This window comes from Corvus cornix, chromosome 3 (genome assembly GCF_000738735.6).
Source record: "Corvus cornix cornix isolate S_Up_H32 chromosome 3, ASM73873v5, whole genome shotgun sequence".
Classification (NCBI taxonomy): Eukaryota; Metazoa; Chordata; class Aves; order Passeriformes; family Corvidae; genus Corvus; species Corvus cornix.
In genome coordinates this window covers 123,135-148,097 of record NC_047056.1, presented here as the reverse complement: position 1 = coordinate 148,097, position 24,963 = coordinate 123,135, and the positions used below count along the sequence as shown (strand labels likewise).

The window sequence follows — 24,963 nt, the reverse complement described above, 5'->3', positions numbered from 1 at the left end:
ATGAGCTATCTGTTTTAGTTTCTTCCTCCACTTGCCTTCTTACTTGACAAAGGCAGAGGCTGCACCCAGCACATTGTTCCTGACAAACCTGCCTTCCAGAGAACCTCTCATTTCACCATCCAGAAGTGGTGATGAAGCCCCTCTGGCAACCCCTCCTGCTGGCAGCTGATCCATGCAGCTCTGAAATACTTCTCAACTGCCCAGTTTATGCTGCTCAGTTTTAATTTTCATCTGCCTCTTCCTGACATAGGCTTTTAGGAGCTTTTACGTCCCAGTGTTTACTTTTATGATTTTGGATTCTATACTGGAGTCAAATGTGTTTTCTTTTGGCTATAGGAGAAAGAATAAAATCTGTCATCACAAGAACATCTTTCCAAGGGAGCAGTTATCTTTTATTCTTATCTGTTCCCTCTTCCACCACCCCATCCCAAAGCTGGATAATAAACTCTTATTACACACCCCTAGATGTGGTCAGCACACCATAGGCATGAGGTAACTTGAGCGTGGTAAAAGGAATGTTGTAAAAACTGTCCTCAGCTTAAACGTCACATGGTCGAAGAGTATTAAAAGTCAAACTATGCCAAGTTACTGGTTTGCTTTTGCTCCACTTCCCACATATTCATGTGCAGGTCCAGCATCTCTACAAATGTTACCTAAGTGTGGCATCTAGACTTTGCAATGCATATTTTTAAATTTTGTTGTTGTTGTTAGAAAAGCAGGCTTTTCTCTCTGAGAAATGCTGTTTTGGGAATGGATGGCTGAGCCTGCTGCCTGCAGTGAGGTTGTAAACAAGGTTCATGGTGAAGGAATATGTCTTGCAACACCAATAAACGGGAGAAGACACCAATAAAAAGGTAGACAGGCTTTTAATGGCATGATCCAGAATCCCCTTTTAATAACAAATCTAATGACAACTGTGTCTGATATGAACAAGAAATGGCATAATAGTTTATTTTTTTTTGAGATGTGATCTGAAATTAAGACAAATGCCAGGTGGGTCTGTACACAGACAGGGCTTCTGTGATGCATGCCAGATTTTATGGCCAAGAAATTTGCCATGCAGTTGAACCAGACTGTGGTTCCTCAGTCGGAGTCCTACATTCTGTTTGCAGTGTGTAAACATTCTCCAGCTGCTTTCCTAAAGAATGCAAAGAAGATATGTAGAGAGATTTAGCCTTGGGATTCAGTCACATTTCCAGGCAGGCAGTACCACGGAGCGGAAGTCCTGTCTCCAGAGTGCGCCAGAGGCGAAGGAAAACATCGGTGCGCCAGGTACAACGTCTGAGTGTAGAGTCACATGCTATCGTGTTAAAAGGAGATATATAAAATTATCTGTGTTTCCAGCTCCGATTCCTGTCTGGAGAAGAAGCAGCAGGTCCCATAGCACAGCAGTCCTGCTGACACTGGTTTCACACAGGGGTACCCCCACATCCTGCAGAGCTCATCCCACCCTTTGCAGGGATGGTCCCAAGTCTGTGCCATGCATTCCCAAGGAAACATCACCTCCAGCCTCCTCCAGGGAACCTGTGCCAGAGCTCCCTGCGCTCCAGGCAGGGCAGGATGGGCCAAGCCAGAGGCAGAGTAGCCACTGAGGAGCACTGTGCTAACACCAGTCCCGCAGTATCCTCGTCAAAGCAGAGCTCTCGCCCCTGAGGCCCCTCTGGTTCAGGAGCTAAGAGCAGGAGGAGTTATTTTTTTGGTCCCTACCGGGAACCCAGCTCTGCTTTGGTAGCTCCCATCCACCTTCAGAAGCACAGAGGGCATAGTGTTTACTTAAAATCTGCTCTCCAGCCATTTGCAGCTCCAGAAATAAAAGGGAAAATGTTCCTCCTTATGACCCAGAGCACTGGCCTGCATGGGGCATGGCCTGCTGCACAGGTTGGTGGCCAAGTCTGCCCCAGGCTCTGCAGAATCCAGGAGGGCTTCAACCCCCCAAGCAGAGAGGGACTGACCTGGAGGGAACAGACAGTGATTCTGAAGACAAGATTTACTAGAGGAGCTACATTAGGAATGAAGTGACAGGAGAGTGATGGTGTATAAATCACTGTCATTTCATGGGATTCTGGCAGTACTCGGGATCACAGCTCATCTCAGCCTGGAGGCAGAGCTAGTCCCTGACCTCACAAAGCTACCAACTCCAATGCTCATGGAGGTCTTAATGTCAGCTGGCTCTGCTGCCACTGCCAGCAGTGTCCCAGCCCCTTGGAATGCAGCACCTGCTGCTGCTGCTGAAGAGCACAAGCACTGGAAGCTCTGCAGAGGACATCAGGAGCCAGCACAGTGAGCCACGGGCTCGCACCCAGCAGCCCAGTTACAGGCACACACCGCATGAGGAAAGGGCCTGAACAGCAGCCCAAGCTCTCTTCCTCATGTGGAGGTACAGGAGTAGCTGGCAAACAGGTGGAACCAAAGGTGCTTGCAAACTCTCAGGTGGTCCCCGTGGGCTTTGGCAAACCAGCCTAACACTGCTGGAGCATGGGCATGTTTCAGTTCAGCCAGAAGAAACTCATTTGATATCGAACTCATTATGTCCACAATGGGACTTTTACTGTGTTCACAGGATTAATTTAACTGCAGGTGACCGATGTGTGGGGCAAGGCCTTATGTGGGCATTGGTGTCTGTGCACGTGGAATAGTGGTGGGATCATGCCACGGGTCGATAAACTATACAGAGAAGAAAGAAGTGTGCTGAGGGACCACTGAGCTGCTGCTGGAGCTACCCAGGCTATCAGTGATCATCTTCTTACATAGGATCTACAGTGAGAAAACACCTCTGTGTTGGAAAGGAGAAATGTGAAAGATTTTCTTGCCCCAACACAACCTGCTTTGGATCAAAACATTTCACTGCCAAACTCTCAATGCTCGTGTTAGCCGGGCAGCCACGCGAACAGCGATGCTCCAGATCCTGATCCGTGCCCCACAGAGCTGTGTGTCAGTCTGGCAGGTGTTGCAGGTCTGGTGGCAAGCAGGACAGCTGTCAGCCACCCAGGCTGGTATCTTTTTGGCCCTGGCTCGTGCTCAGGCAGGTGGAGCTTCACAGCTGACATGCACTTTGGTAGAGTGGTACCCTGTTCCCCCATCCACATTCACTGCACACAGCAGTTAGCCCTGCACACATCAGAAGTCACAGATGAGACTTCTCTGAAGGTAGCAGGATCCTTTTAAACCTTTAGTCACTATATATAATGGTCACTACTTATATTGTTATAATAATATATATATATTATAATATTCTTTACTTAGAAAGGGCAAGCAAAGTCTCCTGCCTCTCACTGATTCCAAGCACAACTGACCCAGAGATATTTGCCACCGAAACACCTTCTGCACCAAGGCAAGCAGAAGTGCCTGTGCTGCCAACCAGACAAATCAGTTAAGCAGCTCCATCCATCCGTGTGTTTGAGCCTCTCCCCAGTATCAGTCTGACTGGTGCCATCTGTCCTTTTTCTCCCTCTGCTCATATAATCCATTGCCACACTGGCTTAGTGCTGAGACCTGCCTTTCAGATTCCCCACTTGGCACATCCCTCCTGTATCCACATTTCTTTGCAGGCAGCTCCTGGCCAGACAGCAACCATTGGCTCCTTTTCACCAGCCAGGGTGACATCTTCTTGGCTGGTGGGCAAGGCCCCTGCAGAGTGAGGACTCAGCACTACACCAGGCAGTCCCAAAGACTCTTGTAGTCCCAACACAGGTGAACAAGACCTGTCTGTCCCTACCTGTGCAGATGAATGCACAGATGAAGGAACAGTGGCGGCCTGTCCCAGGAGTTCCCTCAAAATACACATGGGCACAACCCCCTACAGCTGGCCTGGACAGACCCTGCAGCAGACACTGATGGGGAAACACATAGTATCAGGCTGTTCGTAGAAACGCCCACAAACCCAAGAAAGTGCTGGGAAACCTGCTTCTCTTCCCCTGACCCCACACAGTTTTTTCATTCTTCCTAGGCATTTCATCTGCTCTGGTCAGCTCCCTCTTCTTCTCGATCTTCTCTTTGCAGTGAAGCAAGGACACAGCCACACACCCCCAGCAGTGTTCGAGCAGTCCTGTGTGTCCTCAAGGCTTGACAGAGCTTGCACATGACTCATAGCAGGCAACAGCAGGGTCTTGCCTCTCCCACTTTTCTGGGATGTGACAGCCCACCATGTCCTGTGATGCCAGACTAGATCCTCTGGCGTTCCTCAACCACCTAACTTCTCCCTAACATCACAGGCCTCATTCCCTCTTGTCCTCAGACATGACCTCCCCTGTTTGCTCCAACTATGGCAGGTGCCTTTCCAACCTTCCTACAGGGCAGCAGAAGAAGAGAGGACCCAGAGGGGCTGTTGACCCTTCTGAGGGATTGTTTTCTCAGTAACACTAGCAGAGAGCACCCCTGCTGCCAGAAAATGCATCAAGAGACACACACGAGGAATGTGAAATTCTGTGTGTGCTGCTCCCCAGGATGGGAGCACCTCCATCCCAGAGGACATGACCCGGGAGCACCATGCTGTTGACACACTCTCCTGCTGCTCTCCATGCCAGGGACAGCCGGGAAGCAGGGCTGTGCAGGGGCAGGGAGTCTGGTAGCACAACCACGAGGAGAGATGACTCATGCTGGTCTCCCTCCGATCTCTGTGGACCCAGCTGCACCCTCAGTCCAGCCCTGTCAAACAACACTGTGAACAGAACAGCTGTATTTTCCACACTGGCCATCTTTTCCCGGCTTTCTGGAACCTGTGGGACCTGTCAGGTGGCTCTCCAGTATCTACCAGCTTTGGCATGTGGGTGGTACCAGGAACCTACTGCACCACAGAGATGATACCTTGGTGTCACCAGCATCCTGCCTGCTTCTTGTGGTTGGGTCATGGCAGAAAGACCTCTTAGAAGACAGCTTGGTTTCACAGAAACCTTTTAATAAGAAAAAGTCCCCACAGTCCCATGAAAGATTTCACTGGATGGTTGCTTCACAATTAAAAGCCTGCCCAATTTCTTCATCTGCTGTTCTCAGCTGCTCTGTCTTCCCAGCTTTCATGTGCCAGATGAAGACCACAGAACCACAGAATGGCTTGGGTTGGAAGGGATGTTAAAGATCATCCAGTTTTAGCCCCCCTGCCATGGGCAGGGACACCTTCCACTAGACCAGGAAGCTCAGGGCCCTGTCCAACCCGGCCTTGTCTCTGCCCTGGAGCTTCCTTCCTGACACAGGGCCACACAAAACTGTCCTTTAAACTTTTTCCTGAATAAGTACACTGATTGTGCTTTATTGGCTTCCCATGATGAGGCAGGTTTGCTAACCCTGTTAATAGTCCTGTAGTCCTTTTTCCAAGCTCTTTCAATGTAATTTTTGGCATGCGCATCTAAGACCTGGATAGAGCAGCTGGTAAAGGCTTCACAACCAAGTCTTATCATCTGAGCACTCTAAAATTAGTAGCCCTCCAATAAACTAAGAGGAGTCCCATTATGATTTATATTTCTGGAAAGAATCTGTCTTTGGGTTTAATCTGTTTTCTAGTTTCTAAACCTGCAGCACATACTTAGGTTCTAGTCTGACCCACACTTCAAACTCACAGAAAGTTATATTGCCACCAGAAGAAGTCATCACACTCTCTATCCTCTCCTTTTCCTGCAAATGGTGAACCAGAGTGATGAAATGAACCAGATGAAAACCAAAGTGGCGAATCAGAGTGGTTTGTGTTGTGCTGGATCAGCATTTCCAGCCACTTTCTCCAACAGCTGCTGCAGTGTGAATGTGGTGGAACTGTGCAATGAAGCAGGTGGAACTTGGAGGGATGTTGCTTTTGATGGCAACACTAGCTCAGTCCATCAGACCACAGCTGAGCTCCCTCTGAGTTCCCAGTGCTGCTCTGCAAAGATGAGGGCATGTTTTCAGGCTAGGCTGTGCTGCTTACTCGACCAGGGTGAACCACATCAATGGAAAACACTTTAAGCTAGGTGAAATAAATTCTTAGTGCTGGCAACACTGAGACTGTCATATAAAGAGGTAATTCCTTCCTCCTGCTTCTACACACTTCCCTGTTCAGGTGTGCAAGGAGTACCCTCTTCTCCCAGCCACCCCGTCACAGCTCTCATACTCCTTTCCAGGACTCCTGTAGATACGAACAACTTCAGGATTCCTTGAACTCGATGGCCATCAGTGTGACTGTTTGCATTCATATTCAAACAAATCAAGGTTATTACTGTTCAGATTCTGCTGTCAAGCTTTGTTGCCTGCAAACAGTAAATATTTGCAGGTAGTTGCAACTGCAGGAATGGGTGTACAGAGCAGCTGAGCTTTTGTTCTGCCTCATGCAAAGCCTCTTTTAGGCATGACAGTGGTTTGAAGCGCAAAGTATTTGGGTCTGGAGTGTATTCTCCTGTGAGGTGTGGGGAAAATTTTGCCTACTTCAAGATCTCATCAAGATCAGACAGGTATCAGTCCTTGCTCTCACTTTTAAGCCTTCCTAATTAGTCTGGGGGCTAAACAGCTGGTTGATTTAGCTCTAGCTGAGTGCTAAGCTTCTGCTCAGATAATATTACTTGAAGAGCACAGCCCTTGCTTTTATGTTCACATTGTCTGTCCTCAACGTGTGGCAGAGGTGAGCACCAAGGAAAAGACATAAACCCCACCTCTGCCACTCAGCCCACTGTCCCCTCAGAGAGAAATGCACAAGGTACCCATGGCATGGCAGCAAACCTCTCACTGCAAAGCAGCAGGTTTTGGGTATACTACAGGATAATAATTTCCCACCCTGCCATGTAGGGGAACATTAAACCACAGTGTCAAAATTCACAAACACCAAGAGCGTGACAATAAAACACAAGGAATTCAGGTGCAAGGGGCACCCAGGCTAAAGGCATCCAGTGACTATTCACATCTTCACAATGGAGCTGTGTTTGGTGGACTGTAGGTCTGTGGCACCAATCACACTCAGGCTGAGAGGACCCACCCTTGCTGGGAGATGTGGTGTCCACAGATCAGTTTGGTATTTGTGACAGAAGTGGCTGTACTGTGCTCCCTTCTACATTAAGTAGCAAGAGCTCTTGATTTCCCAGCAAGCTGCCAACACATCCCTACTTCCATGTAAGTACCCACCACGCAGGCACCTGCTGAAACAGCAGCAGTGTCTGAACAGCAATGCTAGACAGCCCCCTCTGTGGGACATACCAGAGCAGGTAGGAGCATCCAGCAAGACCTGCCTGACTCCTAATTCCCACCCGTAGAGACATCTCTGGAAAGAAGAGCCCTCTTCTCCTTGTCCCTTCTCTTAGCACACAAGGATGCATCCATCCTTCTTGAACAAGCTAGTGGCAATCCCTTGCTCACACAGGTGGTGGGAGGTGAGCCAACACTCGGTGATGGTGGTGACCAAGGCTGGTGTTTTCCCAGCAAGGAGAACGGAGGCAGCTGCCTGAAGGACAGGAGCCTCCCTCTTTAGCAAGCCTTGCTCTCATCACCTCTGCTCCTCTTTCCACAGCTGGAGTCGGTGTTGAGGACTGGTATTGCTAACAGAGAGGGGAATCCCTGGGGAGGGAGGCAGGTCAGGCACTGGGCAGGCTGCCTGGGTCACGGTTTGGTGCTGTGCGTTAGCAAGCGTGAGCTGCGGGCTGGGTGTCTCCCTTGAAAAGGCTCCGTGGCTCAGAGGCTGCCAGGCCCGTGGGAGCTGATTGCGGTGTGGGGTGAGAGTGAGTGAAGCATTCAAGTACAGCTACTGCTATACACTCGTGGGTCCAGCATGGAAGGCTGTGCTGCAGCATCTCAAGTGTATACTATATGCAGAAGTTACCCAGTCTGTTGGGCTCGCAGAAGAAGGTCATTATCTGGCAGCTGCCTTACTTTCCAGGGACACCTGCTTTCCTTTGGTTGCTGGACTTTGAGTCTGGGTTTTTCCTCTTTGTCGTTTTTTGGCCACGCCAGGAGATGGCAGGGAATCTCCTGTAGGCCCCGGGGCCTGAGCTGAGGGCTGAGGTCGGGGGGAAAGAGGAACTCTCTGAGGAGCAGTCCCTGGTTTATGCTGTCGGCAGGGAGAAGGACTTTCCCTCCGAGGCAGCAGCTGGCTTCTGGGGGAAGTACTGGGGTTCCTGGAAGGAAGGACAGGGCTCCGAGGGGATGCACCGCTGGACCTCTGCGAGCTGCTCCGCGGAGGAAGAGAAGTGGAACTTGGTGATGAAGGAAGCCGACTTTGTACCTGTGTTGTTCGGCCCTCGTATGGGACACTTCCAGCTGGTCTCTGTGTCTGAAGCCTGTAGGGGAAGAAAAGAGGGAGGATGAAGGGGAGTTTTGCAAGGGGCTTTTGGACTCCTGGCAGGATTGGCGTGAGTGCTGCCAGGCAGTTACAAGGAGTCTCCAGCACCAGGATAGCAGAACCTATGCTGTGAACCAGATGGGGCACTGGTTTGAACACCATCCTGTAATTCAATGCAGTTAACTGGTAAGTGTTTGCCCTGGTTCTCCAACACCCTCTGAGTCAATATGCAGGCAGGTATCTGGGACTCTTCTTAACATACAGAATGGATGCAGCAACCTCTTCCAAGGCAGGAGATACAATTTGGGAATGTGGGCATGAGTTGGATTGCACCAGTTGGCCTCTGATGGTAACTGTGATGGGAGATAAACCAACTGAGGCAATCCCAGCTGGCAGTCGTGCTGCCCTTGCAGCTCTAATTGCAATAGTCAGGCCAGGTCCCCCTGCCGAGTCCTGGTTGTGCTGCAAAACTGGGAGCTCAACACTGGGGGCATCTGCTACTATCAGACCAAGTGAAAGGGCCTGTAAAAGGAAAGGTCTCAAAGCCAGGGCAAGCGAAGAGAGGCTTCAAAAAAAGAAGACAGAGAGGTGAGTATTTCACACACCTGCGAGCTGAAATGACTGTAGGAAACAAGGATGGACTATGCATTCAAGCTGAGTACAGGATGAAGTCATGGGAGGTGAGCAAAGGCCTGGCTGTGTCTCCTCAATAAACCCAGCTCTTTGCATTTCTCATCATTTTGGTCTTACCTGCAGGCAGCAGCTGCATCCTGCGGGGAGCCACACAGCCCTGCCATTGCAGCGGCCACGGAGCTCTCTGACCTCGCCACCTCCAGTGGCGTTTTCACCGGCACGATGGGACGAGGGATTCTGCTCCTTGTGCTTATGGCTCTCTCTTCTCTCCCCAGCAGTGCAACCTTTTTCTCTCCCTTCCGTGGGATGGAGTCGTCAGAGTCGTGGGTGTCCTCCTCAGAACCGGTGGCTGATAGGGTTTCGGAGGCTCGCCGCCGCTCGTCGCTGGAGGAGGCTGAGGAGGAGGCACCTGAGGCCAGCCGGAGGAGGCGGTTCTGTCTCTTCTCCATCACCAGGCGAGCCAGGTCGGGTTGCTTTGCCCTCTTATAAAGCCTTTCTTTGGCTGAGAGTGAAGTTGAAAGGTCTGAGCCAGTGTCCTCCTCAGAGAACAAAATGGGTATCCGACTTCTATACCTGGAGCCCAGCGGCCTCCTGGGGCCCTGCTGCGGCGTCTCAAGGAGGGTCTCTGCTCGCTTCAGGTGTTCTGTCGCTGATGCCGCCTTCTCGAGACCGGGCTCCCTTGTAGCCACCTTCTCAGGCTCTTCCAAATCCAGCGAGAGCGCCGCCTTGCCGGAGAGCTCCGGCTTGTCCTCAGGAAGCTTTGGCACGCCGTTGGGAAGGGCCGGCTGCTCCCCGACAGTCTCTGAGGTGGTCTCGACGTGATTGGCCGAAAGCGCGCAGCTCTCCGTCTCTGCCCCTTCCAGCCCGGAATGGATGCTTCCATTCTCCACCAGCACCAGGTTGTCCTCCAGCTCCTCCTCGATGATGACCTCCTCGAACTGCCCCAGGGGGCAGTACTCCTCATGCCGCATCAGCTGCCCGCTGGAAGACATCACATTTAGGTGGGTCTTCTCAGCAATGTGAACAAATGTGCGCTCAACTTTGGTAAACGGGGAGGAAGCTGTAGCCACTGCCATGGGAGGCTTTGGTTCAGATTTAAGGACTGAGGACAGGGTCCCTGGCTCAGACACATCCAACTGGCTCCCCATGGGCTGTGGCCGCTCGCTCTGAGGTGTCAGTGCAGCGAGAGTGCCCAGATCAACTTCTGGAGGTAAGTCTGCGGCCACTGGAGACTTTTTCAGATCACCTGGTGAAAACAGCACTAATGTTTTTGAGCCTTCCTCCAGCTCCAGGTCCCCGTCAGCAGTGGATGCTCGACCCTTGGACCCCTTCTGGTCATCAGCCAGGAGCGTGGATGGTGCACACTCCTGGCTGCGCTCCGTGCTCTTCTGACTCAGGTCGCTGCTGGAATCACTGTGCATGTCAATCTCATTGCCTTCCTCCTCCTCCTCCCCCTCATCTTGCTCATCTTCCTCCTCCTCGTAGTCTTCCTCATCTTCTTCCTCCTCTTCCTCCTCTTTTCCATTCATTTCCAGATAAGGTTCCAGAGGTTTGCAAGGAGCAGTCAAGACAATGTTTGAGAAATCAACTTTCTTTATCCGCTGGGATAACTTAGGCTTTTCCCAGTAGTTGCACATATCTTTTCTGAAGTCTTGGTAAGGCAAACTTAAAGGGACTGCCTTGGGCAGGCCATTCATTTCAAATGACTTCAGCATGTATGCCTGCAGGAAGACAAATGTGACATAAGAAGAGGGTGAGTTAGCATTCAGACACAGCATTGGCACAGAAGACATCAGGATCAACAGCAGCAGGAAGAATCCACGGAAAGCATCTAGTCCATCACACTTCCAAAATACATGCCTGAGCAGTCATCACTCCATCATCTGATTCATACAAACCTTAGGAAGGAGAGATTCACAGATACTTATGAATGAAGGAAAAAAAACGTGCCAAAGAAGTTCCTTTGTTAGCCGTCTTTAACCCAGACCTAAAAGAACCATTTTCAAGTAATTCCTCAGGATTTTTTCACATTTCCCAATCTTCTTCATATGTATTTATTTCAGTATTTATATATTTACATAGTTACTCCTTCCTTACTGGAACCACTTAGCAACTCTCTTTCATGCCCAGTGAACTCAAGGGGCACCTCTGGGCTAGATAAATTTCCTGATCACTTTCCATTACCACCCACCACTGTCCCTGGGGCAGTAACACTTGGAGCGCTTCTGTGTTCTCCTGGTGCATCATCCATCCCCCCTTCTGCCCCCACATCCCTTTAGCAACTCCTCATTCTGTCTCCTACAGGCTTCTGCTTCCACTAAAATCATCAGCAAGTCATGAAAGATGGGACATAAAGTGTCATAACCAGACCCTGGGGTATCCAACCAGGAGAAGTGAAGGGCAGACAGGACAGGTGGTGGGGGCACTGTTTCTCCAGCAGCAGCCTGTGGCAGTAGCAGGCTGTGAAATGATTGCAAATGATCCTACAGAAAACCAGCAGCTCACATGCACACACTTGACCAAACAAGGCCAAAATAAATAGGAAATGCCTGTCAAGCATGGCCTAATTAACAATCAGTTGCAAATGAAAATCACATCAGTGGCACTCTGCAGAATGGATTTAAAACCAAATCATTTATAGCAAGCTTCTATTAGGGCTTGCAAACTGTAACCTCTCCGTAAACTCAACCAGTCAATAATGCATCACATGTTACCCTTGGAAAGTCCTAATCATGAACAGCAGGGCTCCAAACATCTGCATTTTCCAGAGGCATTTGACAGTGCCAGAGGATATTTAGGCTACACAACTAAATGTGCACGCACTTAACCACGTGAGCTCCAGAGCTGCCAACAGCTACCACATTCACCTGGCCATGGGAATGCATCTGTTTGTCTCTACTGGGGAGAAAAAGCCCTCAGTGGCTTTTCAGTCCAATGGCAAAATTAAAAATTGCGGTGAAAATCTGCATGTGCTGAGCCTGAAAAATGTAATATTTTTATGCTCCTGTACAACAGAGATATTTCAAATAGGTTGGTGGGCAGCAGCAAGCTGTTCTGCATGGTGGTGAGTTGTTATCCAGTTAATATTTCTTTTTATGTCTTATAAATTAAAACACAGGCTGGTTTTGGCAATAGCTCTGGAATCTGAAGCTGCTTCTATTCTTTCATTAAAGAGAAGCCTGGCCCTGAAGATGGCCCTGTATTAGCCTGGTTTGGGTTTCCACTGATCCACTCTACCTTTTGTATCAGGATGGCAGGCATAGAACATGGACTAGTAAGAGGTGCTTACCACCCTTTGCAAAGGAAATTACCCATTTGGCTTCCTCCCTCAGGCATTTCTTGGAAATAAGTCCATTCAACAGCGTAGGACTGGATTAGGCATGTTGGCTGAGTTTGGTTTTCCCAAGAAATACCTCCACAGTGTCCTAAACAAACAGATGCACTTCCCCAGTGGGACTGGGACCCGACCAAGATCTTGCCTTGTGCTGAGTCTCCCACTGGAAAGAGTTCCACAACACCAACAACAGTTCCTCTGCCACTCTACCTCACCTCATTTTCTACATGCTGTGTTTGATGATGCAGATGGACAATTGCTGTTTTTCTTTGCATAGTGAAATATGCACCTGTGTAGACCTTCATATCTCTTCCCAGCCCTTGGCTTGTGTCATCTCTTCTGCTTTGTGGTCAAGGCAAGCTGAATCCTGTCCTGCAGAGTGCATCCTATACAGGCCAGAGACAGGTTTCTGTGCCCTGCAGTCTGCCTCACCAGCAGCCCTGTCTCCAGTAAACCCTCTTTCCTCAATAGCTTTTCCCTTGCAAGACATTGAAAGGTTTTCTGAGATGAGGTTGCACTAAGCAATAATGTATGACACGGAGATGGACCACAGGATGTTGCTGTAAGGAAAATAGTAGTTCTTTATTTCTTTATTTCTTGGGCTCTGGTACCCCTTTGCTACCAGTGAGTCACGCTGTAGATAACTTTCTAACCCCCACATACTTCCACTCCTACAAATTCCTTGCAGTATTTAGTAAATGGACTGCCTTTCTGTCTGTCATTTCAATTTCTCCATGTATTTTCTACTCCCCTGTATGGACACTGCACCCTAAGCACAACAGTGACTGCTTTACTTCTACCTACCTTTGGGAGACTTGGACTGCTTAACCTGCTGCATGCAGTACCCCAAAACTGCCAGAACACATTCCCTAAAGCAGCCCAAGACAGTCACTGCTTTGCCACTGTAAATGCACCATGGAGAAAGTCCAAATATCCAACTACAGGAAATTCTGCTGAACAAGGTGTTCCCAGTTTGAACCCCTCACTAGAGAAACTTGGGTCCTGTCTTGACAGTCATTATGTGTCTTTTGTACTACATCACACTCAGCTGCTCTAGGACTATTCCCCAAAGGCCAGAGAAGAACTTTTCTGCTCTGCTGTACTAATAGGGAGGAACTGAGGGAAGATGTCAGAAGATCAGAAGTGGAGAGGCTTAGCCTGTATCTTAAAACTGTAGAATAGAAAAGGTATAAGGAATCTCTGGAGGTCTCTGCTCCAACCACTCCTCAAAGCAGGACTAACTTAGAGCTGGCTGTGCTGGGCCATGTCCAGCTGAGTTTTAAGTATCTCCAAGGATGGAAATCCCACAACCTCTTTGGGGCCCTCTCGTAGAGTTTGAAGCATGGTGAAAAAAGTGGGGGCTTGAGGATCTAATTCCTATAGCTAACTTTCCTTTCATGCAACTTTTATCCATCACATCTCATCCTTTCACTGTGCACCTCTGAGAAGAGTATGGCCTCTCCCTCCATCAGGCAGTTCAAGGAATAAATAAGGTGCTACACCAATCCTCTTTTAAAGGCAGAACAAACCCAGCTGTCCAAACCTCTCACGTCAGGTGTTTCTAGTTCCTGGTCATCTTGGCAGCCCTCTGTCAGGTTCACTCTGCTGTGAGCAGGAACTATGCCATGAGCTAAGGCAGCCACATTTTCCTGCCTCAGATCTCCACTCCTGACTCTCTCTCGACTTGTTGGTCACTTGTCCAGGAATGCCTATGGCATTACATGTGTCTGAGCATGTGTTCCCCACAAAGTCTGCAAGTTTCACCTCTTTAACACTCTGTCTCTTAATAAAACCTGTCTTAGATCATTAACTAAGGTCAAACAGCTTGTGGGTGCTGTCCAAACAAACACTTTAGGACTTTACCTACTCTATGGTCAAACCTGGAAACTCCCAGATGGAACTCTGCGGAGTTTCACGACAGAAGGCAACAGGGTTACCAGAGATAGAAATAAAATCTGAAAGAATGTGGGACAGTTCAGGGTCTGCAAAACTTATCAACCCATTAGAAACATCAATACCACTGCCCTCTTCCAAGTCCATTAATGTCAAGGAGTGGCCCCCTACCAACAGCAGCACTCATGAGGACTGGTGATGAAAGATTTGGAAAAAAGAGGCATCACTTGCCTTATAATTCACCAGTGTGGCCAGTAAACAAACCAACAGTGGTATTTCATCATGGATTGTCAATAGTTTTTTGCCAATGCTGCAACTTTAACTGATGCAGTTCCAAACATTGTCAAGATGGTGACATTGCCACAGAGGTTGCTCATACTTGAATGGCTGCCCTAGATGTGAAGGACAAGCTTTTCATAATTCCCCTCCTCGACTATGTTTCCTTATCATTATTGCTTGACCTCTTTATGGACTACTGAGGAAAGGAAAATCATGGGAACAACGTAACTGCACATGAATGTACTGGAACTGTTAATAAGTGAACTGAGATTGTTCCAACAACTGTCACATACACCCAACTGACCTTACTCACATAGAATGGGGATTCAGTGGGCATGGGTCTCATTGTAATCTATGGCAAAAGGGGCCAGAACAGGTGGAGACACCACTGGAGTTTAGCTCCCACTCTTTCAGTGATGTCAAAATGACGTGCACCGATCTTGGAAAGGGTTGGTCTCCCTGTGAAACAGGCAGAACAGACAAAGAGAGGATAGAGTGTGATCAGGACCTTCCCACCTCCCAGATGTAGTTCATAAGGGTACAGTGTCACCTGCAGGCACTGCTTAGAAACTTACAGTGGTCTGTCTGTCTGGGAGCTATCAGGGGAACTATGAAAGAATGGTTCAGCACACGCCCCCTCCCACGGGAAATTCAGAGTTGCAATGGCTCACATTTCACAGCCATGATGGTTCAAGACTGGTCTAAAGAGGAAGAAATCTGATGGATATTCCACATTCCATGATATTCCCAAGCTAATGGTCCTGTCGAATGCTCCAAGGGGTTATGTTACTAGATGGAAGTTCAGGTCTTGCTTCAAATCTTAGGCTGCAGTTAATCCAAACTTTTGTATGGATACACACTATTAGTCAAAGCCCTGAGTGTTCACCTCCCTCAGTCTTCCAACTCACCAGTAACTTGGGAAATATTAACCATGGATTTGATCAAAACTTGGGAGATAATGTGAAAAACCCACACAAATCTGACTTGGGGAACCGAGGAAGGAAAATACATTGTGAAGTCGCCCAAGAACAATACACCCACACGGAACTGCAACACCACTAAGCCACCATTAATATTTGTGGTCCTAGGGAAGTGATTGATATGATTTATCATCATCCCCAGGACACACGTACTAATATACCATGAGGAATGCATATTCCAAGGGTACAGGGAGTGGCACAATGTGGTGTCTGGTCTTTTTTGACTAACAATGATACCAGGTCTGACATGATTTGTTCAGAGCTAAGCATACTCTTCTGAGGCATACCAAGTGGGTCAGCACTGATGGAATATGGTCTGCTGAGGGACAGTGATGCCAACATGCACTGGGACTATTAACACTTTGTCCCCTTTGGAGGAAGCAGCCTCTTACAACAGTGGTGTGTGTGGACAAACCAAAAGGGAGTCACAAGACCAATGACAACACGTGTGTCCTGGATAACCCAAAAAATGTGTCTTGTATTCCATATCTTTCCTATGCCAACCTGCTCAAGATTATCACTGTCCCTTTAAAAGACAGGGACAGGCACACTGTGCTCACTTTCTTGTTTCTCTCCGGGCTGCCAAGAAAGTTGTCTGGGGCAGGTTCTCAAAGCCAGCACAAGGCAGAAGCCCTCTTTTGTTTTCTCTCTGGGTTTTAGAGAATTTCCTAACACCATTTTGGCTGCTCTTGCTGGAAGCAATAGCTGTTTCTGGAGCTGGGGAGGACGTTTTCCTTGGACCTTTTCACTGCTGCTGCCCAGGACGTCCTGGAAAGCCAGACCCCTTCTCTCTCCACGAGTTCCAGCTGCTGCCCCACTTCCAGTCGCCACTGCTGATGGAACTGCCACTGCCAGGAGCCCCTGTCGGGTGGTGTGGAGCTGACAACCTGGCAGCACTGACTCTTGGTTCTGAACTATATGAAATAGTCCTTCCAGGTTTTTTTTGTTTTGTCCCTGTTCCCCGTTGGTCGATTTTTGGGGGAAGAGGGAGTTCTGTAAACACAAAGGCTCAGTTGTGTTGGGTTTTTTCTTTTCTTTGTCCTCTCCCTCAGCCATGTGGTTGGGAGAAGGAGGCTTCTCCACCAGCTTGTCTTTACCAACAAGATGTTTGTGAGAACTGGACTTGTGGTGGGGTGGGCCCTGGAATCTATTTTTACACCCCAGCTGACAGCATTCCAAGACTGACTGATGTTATATAACCTTACCAGACAAATTAAAGCATTGACTAATGCAATTCAAGTGGGACTGGAGGAACTAAAGGAACAATTGGAGGCAACATCAAAAATGGCTTTGCAAAACAGACTAAAATTAGACTTTTATTATGGCCTGAAAATGGAATGTGTGGATGTGTGAGTCTGTCGAATGATACCTGCTCCATTCACATACCAAATGTAACTAAAGACCTGTATGAACTAGATCATATGAAGTATACAGCAAGAGCAAGCAGAGTTCTTGGAAGTAGTATGGAAAATGGACATTTAACGAGCTGCTGCATGGGTTAGGATTTTCACTTACTGGCTGGTTACAGAGCTTATCACTGTCTTTGTTATTAGTTTTTGTTGTAATTATTACATTTCGTGAATTATTATCAATGATAACCGAGGTAATGATCTGTCAGGTATGCATAAGATCTGTATAGATGGAAATGAAAGACGTGGAAGAGGAGGAAAAGGAATCACCCTAGAGAGATACCCCAAAAATCAATTATATGAAGTTAAATGAACCTTATGATGTCCCCTGTGGTCAAGAAAAAGAAATACACAGTCCATGATGTCCCTTAGTGTGAGACAATGTTATGGCTGTTGTTTGTGTGCCTGTGGCCATGGGGTGAATAACGTGATGAGTGCTAAGTGTTGGTTTAAGTCGGTGACAAACTGATGATGCTCATTGAAAAAAATGTGAGCTGGGCTCCTCACTGACCTTGCACATGGGTGGAGCAAGGTCAAACCACTGGATGTTGTCTGCAGTGAAGTGGAGGCCTCACAGCCCGATATTGTTTCAGTACCAGCCATAAGCCTCACTCCCCCTTCCCCCTCCACAAGAAGCTGTGTTATAACTCTGGTCCATTAAGAAGATTAGGATCCAGATTCTCTGGAGAAGGGCAGACAGCCCTGATTGCTGCCTCAGTAGGTGGAGGAGGACCAAAGTGATTATTTTACCTTTTGTATCAACTTTAAATTCTGACTGAAAGTAACCAAGACCCTCATTAAGCCTTATTTGCTTATTAACATTCACACCCCTCAGAACGCAAATGAAGAGAAAAGAGAACATGCCTTACATATATGACAACAGTGACCAAAATCCCACCTACGCCATGTGATTGTTCCACCCCTTTGGGAAAATTATTGTATAAAAGAAGGGGTGTATTGGGGCAAAGAAAAAGCACCATGCATGAATCTGAATGGTGGAAGTCCTTACTTCACTTGGCCAGATCTATAGTATTGATACGTTGTGTTATTTGTGAATCTGTGATCTGTGAATTTGTGATGAAGTTCTTATTGAACACAATCAGACCCATAGTGTCAAGAACCACATTCTTTGTAAATCTGTGCTTGTTAAAGTTCTTCTTGAACACAGCTACACTCACACTGCTGAATTGGGAATAATCAGCAATTAAGCCCAGCCACACCCAGCCCCTCTGATCTCTGACGAGCTGCTGGACCTGGGGACAAGTGGGTTAATTTTCTGTCAAAATTGCTATACCATTCATGCCACATACAGTACAGAGTGGGCTCAGTGCCCTCTAGAAAAGCCAGCTCTCCTAAGCAGCTCTGTGCTGATATGGGGAGAAGGGAACAGTTTCCTGTGTGAGCCTAATCAATTTTCCCTTTTACTTTAGAATTTGGGATTTTTTTCTCTCCCATCTCCTGTAAGCAAAAACCAACCAGGTACAGGAAAAACCCCCTCACAATATTTATTTCACATAAATTCAGGAAATGATGCACTTTTGTCTACTGTTCTGTTTCAGACTGTGCTCTAAACCATGGCATCACTGGATCCTTCTGCAGAGCTTGACAGATGTACATATCTGCCCCATACCAGCAGCCTGTCAGGGGCAAACCAAAACACACTTTGAAGCATGGAGAAGATGGGCTTTGGACCTTGCTAAAGGCAGATTCAGAAGAATCCCGCCTAACCTTCCACAGAATTCCCAGGAGAAAATGGGACTCACACACTGTACAACCCTCTGAGACCACAGCCTCATCCAGGCTCTTCCTCCCAGACCATCACCTGCCTGCACAAACTGCTCTCTGCCTTTGAGGAGCTGAAATCTTGTGATTCTTCTGCATGAGGGAAGTTTCCACCACCCTTTCCACAGGTATCCAAGCCTTCACATGCCTTGAATTGAAATCACAGTGTGGCCTTCCCAAAGTACATAAAACACACCTCTAACAGTCACATAACTTGGTTTCTAGTCCCAAATCTGTCTTAACTGCAAGTTTTTAGTGATCACATTTGTAAACAATAATGGACCTCTCACTGTTCTACCAGATCTCCTTCAACTCCCTGCCCGATGCTCCCATGTACCCAAGGATGAGCAGGGGACACCTTCCCAGAGCAAAGGAAGTAGAAAAACAAAGAAAGAAATCAAATAAAAAACCCAGCCATCAACAAGATGCTGCCTTTGATTCTTTAATAAGGTTTTGGTAGTATACAAGCTTTTTTTGTTTGTTTGTTTTTTCTTTTTTTTTTTTTTTCCCCGATTGTCTGGATTAACATACATGGATTTAAAAAAGGCACAAAATCCATTGCACAGCTTCTGTTTTGTTTGTTTTTGATGACATTGCCTGTTCATTGTGGTTTCAAGTGTAGGATTTTACAGTACTCTGCAGCATTTACAGCATGATCTACATACAGGTAATCAATGCATGCTTTTATACAGGAGACAGAATTCAAATTCTCTCTCAGTATTTCTATATACACAATAATACAGTCTTTTTCTTCTGAAAAAAAAGCTTTAAATTGGTCTTGCATGCTTGGTATACCAGAAGAATTAGTGCAAGCATATATTACAGTGTTATTGCAGTACAAAAAGGGGTTGACCTTAGGCTCTAAAGGGATTAGATAAGGAAGAATAAAAAGACTCGAGGAAAACAAGCTTTGGATCCCTTTAGCCAACTACGTCCTTCCAAACGGATCCCTACACAGTACTGCCTTTAAAGCTACAGCAGGCTGCGTCCCCTCCATCTCCCTGCTGCCTTCCCCCTGAGACGAACTTCCACAGCTTCTGCAAACCTTCTGTCCCTAGCAGTCCGTGAGGACTCCTGGCAGCTTGAGGAATCCCTCCTGCTGGACCTCTTAACACTGGAGACCTGCTTGAAAGGGACTGCACTGACATCCACTGCTTCAAGCAAACTCAAGTCCCAGCAGATGAAGTTTCTCAAGCAAACCAGGAAGCACAACAGGTTCCCTACGGCTTTTGTCTCCTCTCAGTAGCAATGACCACAGAAACCCACATTCACCTCCTACTCAAGCAGCAGCTGGTTAAATATGGTTTGGACTCTCCTGCTTAGCAGCAACAGAAGTCTAATAGGTGACAAAAGGTAATGCGAAGGAAGGATATGCTGGTCCCTGAGATTCTTCATGGGAGCTGAGAAGTCTGAGAAGAAGAAATCAAGTTCTCAACACGACGTTAATTGTTCCACTGGGAATGGGAAGAGGCCTTAGTCCTGAGAGATGCAGATGGCACACAGACAGCAAAAGCTGTAGTCCAGTCTTCCCTGTAACAGCTTTTATTTGGATACTATCAGGACCTTAGCATATCCTGGAAAGTGACATTATCCTCTGCCAACATAGACTAAGCTTGATCGGGACTGGGAGATCTGGCAGGATTGACAACAGTGAGTGGAAAAAACCCTAGAATCTGAGTTTCTGAAGCAGCTCTTCCTTCAAACTAGCATCAGATGAGGTAAAAGTAGCAGGGGCCTTAGAGCTGCCATGCTTACTTGCAGGATCTCCATGTTCCAAGAATCAGCACCATAAATGTTAGAGATGTTCTTCTATCCAGCATCTCACCATCAAATGCTCCACAGCCTTTTTCTTCATTCTTTTGACCAAGGTGAATAGGACAATCCAGTCCTGTGCTGGGTAAGTGCTCTGCTCCTCCCTGTTTGTGCTTTCACGTGTTAGGTTTGTGCCAGTTTTCCTAGCGTCTTGGATGGAAGCAAAAGCTCTGTAAAAGTGGAATGCCTGCCACTCAGCTTCCCAGCTCTGTACCCACCAGAGTCTCCAGCGAGAGCCAACGCAGAGCTCCCTGTCTGAGTGGACATGGGGACCACTTCATTTTTATCATTCATTAGAGACTCGGGAAATAGTGAGCAAGTGGAAGGAAATGATAATTCAAAAATTGTTCTAATCCCTAACTGTAAAGGCAACTTAATAGCAGCAAGAAAGAAGAATAATATTCTGAAAGCTAAACATCTTCCTAAGTCATAAAAATAACCAGAAGTCAGCAGTGCTGAATAAGAACCTGATCTGGTGGGGGTTTTTCTAGAAAGGACCAAGCTGAAGGGGCAAGAGTCCCATGGAAATCCTCCTTATCTGACTTGTTCAGAGGAAATTTGCCATTACTGTGTTTCATGTTGCCAGATAATTAATTGCACTCATAATTAAACTGAGAAACTTGTTGGAGTTGTTGGAGGAAACCCTGGGGATTTTTACGAGGCAAGTGCACTAGATGAGGTAACTCATTGAAACACTTTGCATATGAAAAAATAAAACCTTCGAACATAAAGCAATTTTCTTTTCAAACACTAGAAGACATGCAAGTGAATGTAAAATGGGGATTGCTTCCAATCCCCAGGTTACATGGTTAGCAGCTTGTTCAAAATGTACATTCATCATAACATCATTTTTTTCAATGGCAGGTGTGATACAAAGAAGTTGCAATACAGCAAATAACACTTAGAAACATTTCCCAGAAATTAATCTTTGCGCTGTCCCCTGGAACTACCAATGCAGGTTTGTTGTTATAGTCATCCAAACACAAAACACATGGCATTAAAACACAACAAAAAAGCAAGGTAGTGTAGCGATGATCAGCCTTTACGTGTTTTATTTCATGTTTTAATATTACCCAAAATAGGTGTTTGCATACTATAAATTACATCCCAAGTGCCAGCACTGTTCTCATCACCAGAATACTCTGCCACCAACTGACAGCAAAAGGAGAGATATGTATGTATGTTACAACACACTGAATTAAGAGACCTGGGCTGGGCCAGGTTGCTGAAATCTGACCTGCAGTATGCAGAGGAGGCCAGGTGTGCCACCTGAACCAGACACCATAAAGATACTTTCTGTAAGTGGTTGAGATTTGTTCTTTGCAACAGCCTTTTCAGCATTTGGGGGTGTGCAAAGTGGCCCACTACTGGCACAGAAACTCTTCTGTAAGGCAGGACCACGTGCGACCGTTCACATACCACGCGTGGGTCATGCACACACACAAACACACAGACAATCAGAAATGGAAACTCCAGCAAAAAGCATCACAACACCACCCTGGGGACAACAGTGAAATCAGGAAGCACATCTGGCTTACTTTTGTCAGCCCCTCCAGAAATTATCATCTCCTCCAGTCACTCTGGGGAGAGCTGGTAACTACAGGGAAGCAGGTCAAGAAGAAACCCCATCTTCTCAAGCTGAGAAATAATGGGGGCAATTTTTTCACCATAAACACTAACAGGATTTTAGGGGCTTGCAAATTATCCATGATTTTAAAGGCTTCAGACCTTGTCTGCTAGGAAATGCAAGTTTATTTTTTTCAGCTAGCCTCTTGCAGCCCATCTGTTACGCCAAGCAGAGCTAGACAAATACATGATAGCTATCTCCAAATTGTTCTTTCCCATTTTTACCAAAGGGAAACAAGAAAAGGAAAAATAAAAATAAAAGCTTCTCTTTTGAGTAGATTGGGATAAAAGAGCCCTTTCTTATTCAATGTGAAAGTAGAAAAATGGTCTCAGCTTCAGGTAAAGTTCTGAGAGTGTCATGAATAAATTTCTAATGACAACCATTAATAAAATGTCTCATTCATATAACCCAGCAGTTGACAATACAAATAAATTCAGTCATTGACGCAGGACTGCGTCAGTTACTAAGTGCTGTAATACAAACACGACTGGATACCACAGAGACTCCATGTAGCCTAAGGAAGAGATGCCAGACCCACTGGACAAACATGGTTGGTACCTGTCACCAATCCCTCCAGATAAGAAGTAGAAAATCTTCTATTTTCAAGAATAATCTTGTGCTGCTGTCAAGCTCTTAAAAGTTCCACATAGACATATCATGGAAGATTGATGGCGGTGTGAGAGGGAAGGACGTTAGAAAACAGGAAAAGGACTGAACACATCTTTCCGTGCTTTCTGACCTTCAGTCTCCTATTGTTGAGCTATTTTACAAGAGAGGAATGAACTAGCAATCGTTGTATTTTCTTGCCTTAATTTATTTACAAAGGATCACAGCACCAGATTCAAATAGTGCATTTTTACATGTGAGGAAGGGAAGTTCCTGGTGATCTGCAGTCAAAGAAATGCCTCCGTGATATTTGTTGTATTTGGTATATAGGTCCCACCCACTGTCCCGACGATTTACAGATCACCAAAAAACATTCAGCCTCCTGAAATTCCTTTTGTGCAACCAAACATCTGGCTTCATCCTGACATGTTCTGAAAAGGCTTTTCTTGTTCTGACTCCCCTATGTCAAACAGCAGGGAAGTGACTAATGGCAAAAATAAAGCACTTGGGAATCATTTGGATTTAAGAGCCTATAGGAAGGTATGAAATACCACAAGTGTTTCTGAATAAACTCTGGAAAGGCTAAATTGAGGTGTTTGCTCTGGTTTCCCAGACTGCAGAAGGGTCCTTCTGACTGCAGAAGGCTTCTACTACAAAACAAATCACCAAGACTCTCAGAAGAGGCTGCACACGTTGGGACAAAGTAGTCAGTGACAAAGATGGTACCAAAGCCTGGCAATGCTACTGAAACAAAAGACAAATGAGGTAGATAAACACTCCAAAGTAAAATCTTTGGAAGAAATGTTTGAAGCACAGAGCAGAAGTGTCCCAAATGACACTTGTTTTGTTTCTCATCTCAAGTGCTCACAGCCTAGGCAAGTTAGAAGAGCTGTGTGTCCACTGGCTTTAGAGCCACTTTCGGAAAAGAAACAGCTGAGCTACTGAAGAGCCATTCAACCTCTGTGCCCCTGAATTGGCTGAGGAAGGTGCTGAAAACACCTCCGCTTATTATGGCTGATCAAGCAACAGGCCTCTTTCCAGAGGTTCTGTATCTAAAAAATATAGCAGAAAGGAAAGAAAGATTGTTGACTGGTTCTTAAAGGCATGCTGCTTTCTTGTGTAACACCTGGGTCTGGCTGCTCCAGAAGCAGCTGGGGAGAGTTGGGTGTCAAATGGAATTGAAGAAAAAACAAAGAGCTTGTTTAAAACAACAAGATACTTTGGCGGCCTAATGGCAGTGGCACAGGCTTGATAAGGGAAGGACAGTCATTTTATGTGGCAAAGTAAAGAACACCAATCCCCAGGAAAGAATCCAGCAGTCCGTGATACCTCCAGTTTAAGACAGGCAACAGGAGGAAACACTGGTGTGTTGAAGTTTGCAGTTAATGAAGAGTGTCAGCTCTGTTGCACTTACAATTTCCCTCTACTGGCTGTTTGAAATACCCTATTTGATTTGAAACCTCCCCACTCTCCCAGCTCCTAGGTAGGAGAATGGGGACAGCAAATTTTGCCAGCCTAGAAAACATCCATTTGGAAGAACTTGCAGGTTTGCAACTGGAGTTGTGACGTTTTCTCACTCACAGAGACCTGGCACTGATTTAAGCAGAATTTAGAGACATGCTGACAGCAATAGAAACGGTGTTCAGCCAGCTACTTACATGGCTTGCAAACACAGATGGTACCTGTGTCTTAAGGGAAAGAGCACTGCCAGCTGTCTAAATTTAGCTGTTGATGCAGACAACGATTGGGCAGAGCTTGCTAAGTCCTAAGGATTCCCAGATTTGAAACTGTCTTGAAAATGGAAGGTATCTTCCATTCTCATTTTTGAAATCAAGCTGCCTTTAAACAGTGCGATCCTCACTCAGATTCCATGTAGAGCTGAGACTGCTCCAGTTGCCAAAATGTGCCATTTTTTTCCAATTTCCTCCAAGGAAGTCAGAGGGAGGGAAGGCTCCTTTGCTGCTCAAAGTGCTATAGGGATTTTATGGCACACCACGAGCGATGCAATGCATAGGAAACCGATGCAGGAGGTATGCTCTGCAGATTCTTGGGAATGGCAAAGGCAGAAGGTAGTGCAGGTATCCAGGGATGCAATAACGATGTGAGGGATGAGATTCCATGAATGGCAATGGAGGTAAGCCACGGGGGCAGGTGAACGTGTGGAGTGGGACACACAGAGGCAACCAAGGCAGAGCAAAAAGACTTTGTCATACAGGGAAGAGATAGGAGAGGCAAATTGGAACAAAGAGGCAACTAGATCTAAGAGAACTTCTCAGTGAGGTGAAGGGGTTCTGCAGGTGAAGTCTACCAGCAGCTTGGGGCTATAGCCAACTGCTGCTGTTCTTGCATCCAGATTCAGATTTGAACAGAAGCTGGGTGGCAGC

The 24,963-nt window shown here is 46.8% G+C and overlaps 1 protein-coding gene across 5 annotated transcripts in view; it reads right to left on the bottom strand.

Moving 5' to 3' along the window:
* Positions 1-849: 849 nt before the first annotated feature.
* Positions 850-24,963, bottom strand: part of TTBK1 (tau tubulin kinase 1) — a 108,932-nt gene continuing 84,818 nt past the window's right edge. For all 5 annotated transcript variants that reach the window (XM_039568149.1, XM_039568150.1, XM_039568151.1 and 2 more), the window contains 2 exons: positions 8,975-10,578; positions 850-8,222 (listed from right to left, as the gene is read on the bottom strand). In XM_039568149.1, coding sequence (XP_039424083.1) covers positions 7,796-8,222; positions 8,975-10,578 — 2,031 coding nt within the window. In that variant the 3' untranslated portion in view covers positions 850-7,795. The remainder of the gene's footprint in view (positions 8,223-8,974; positions 10,579-24,963) is intronic.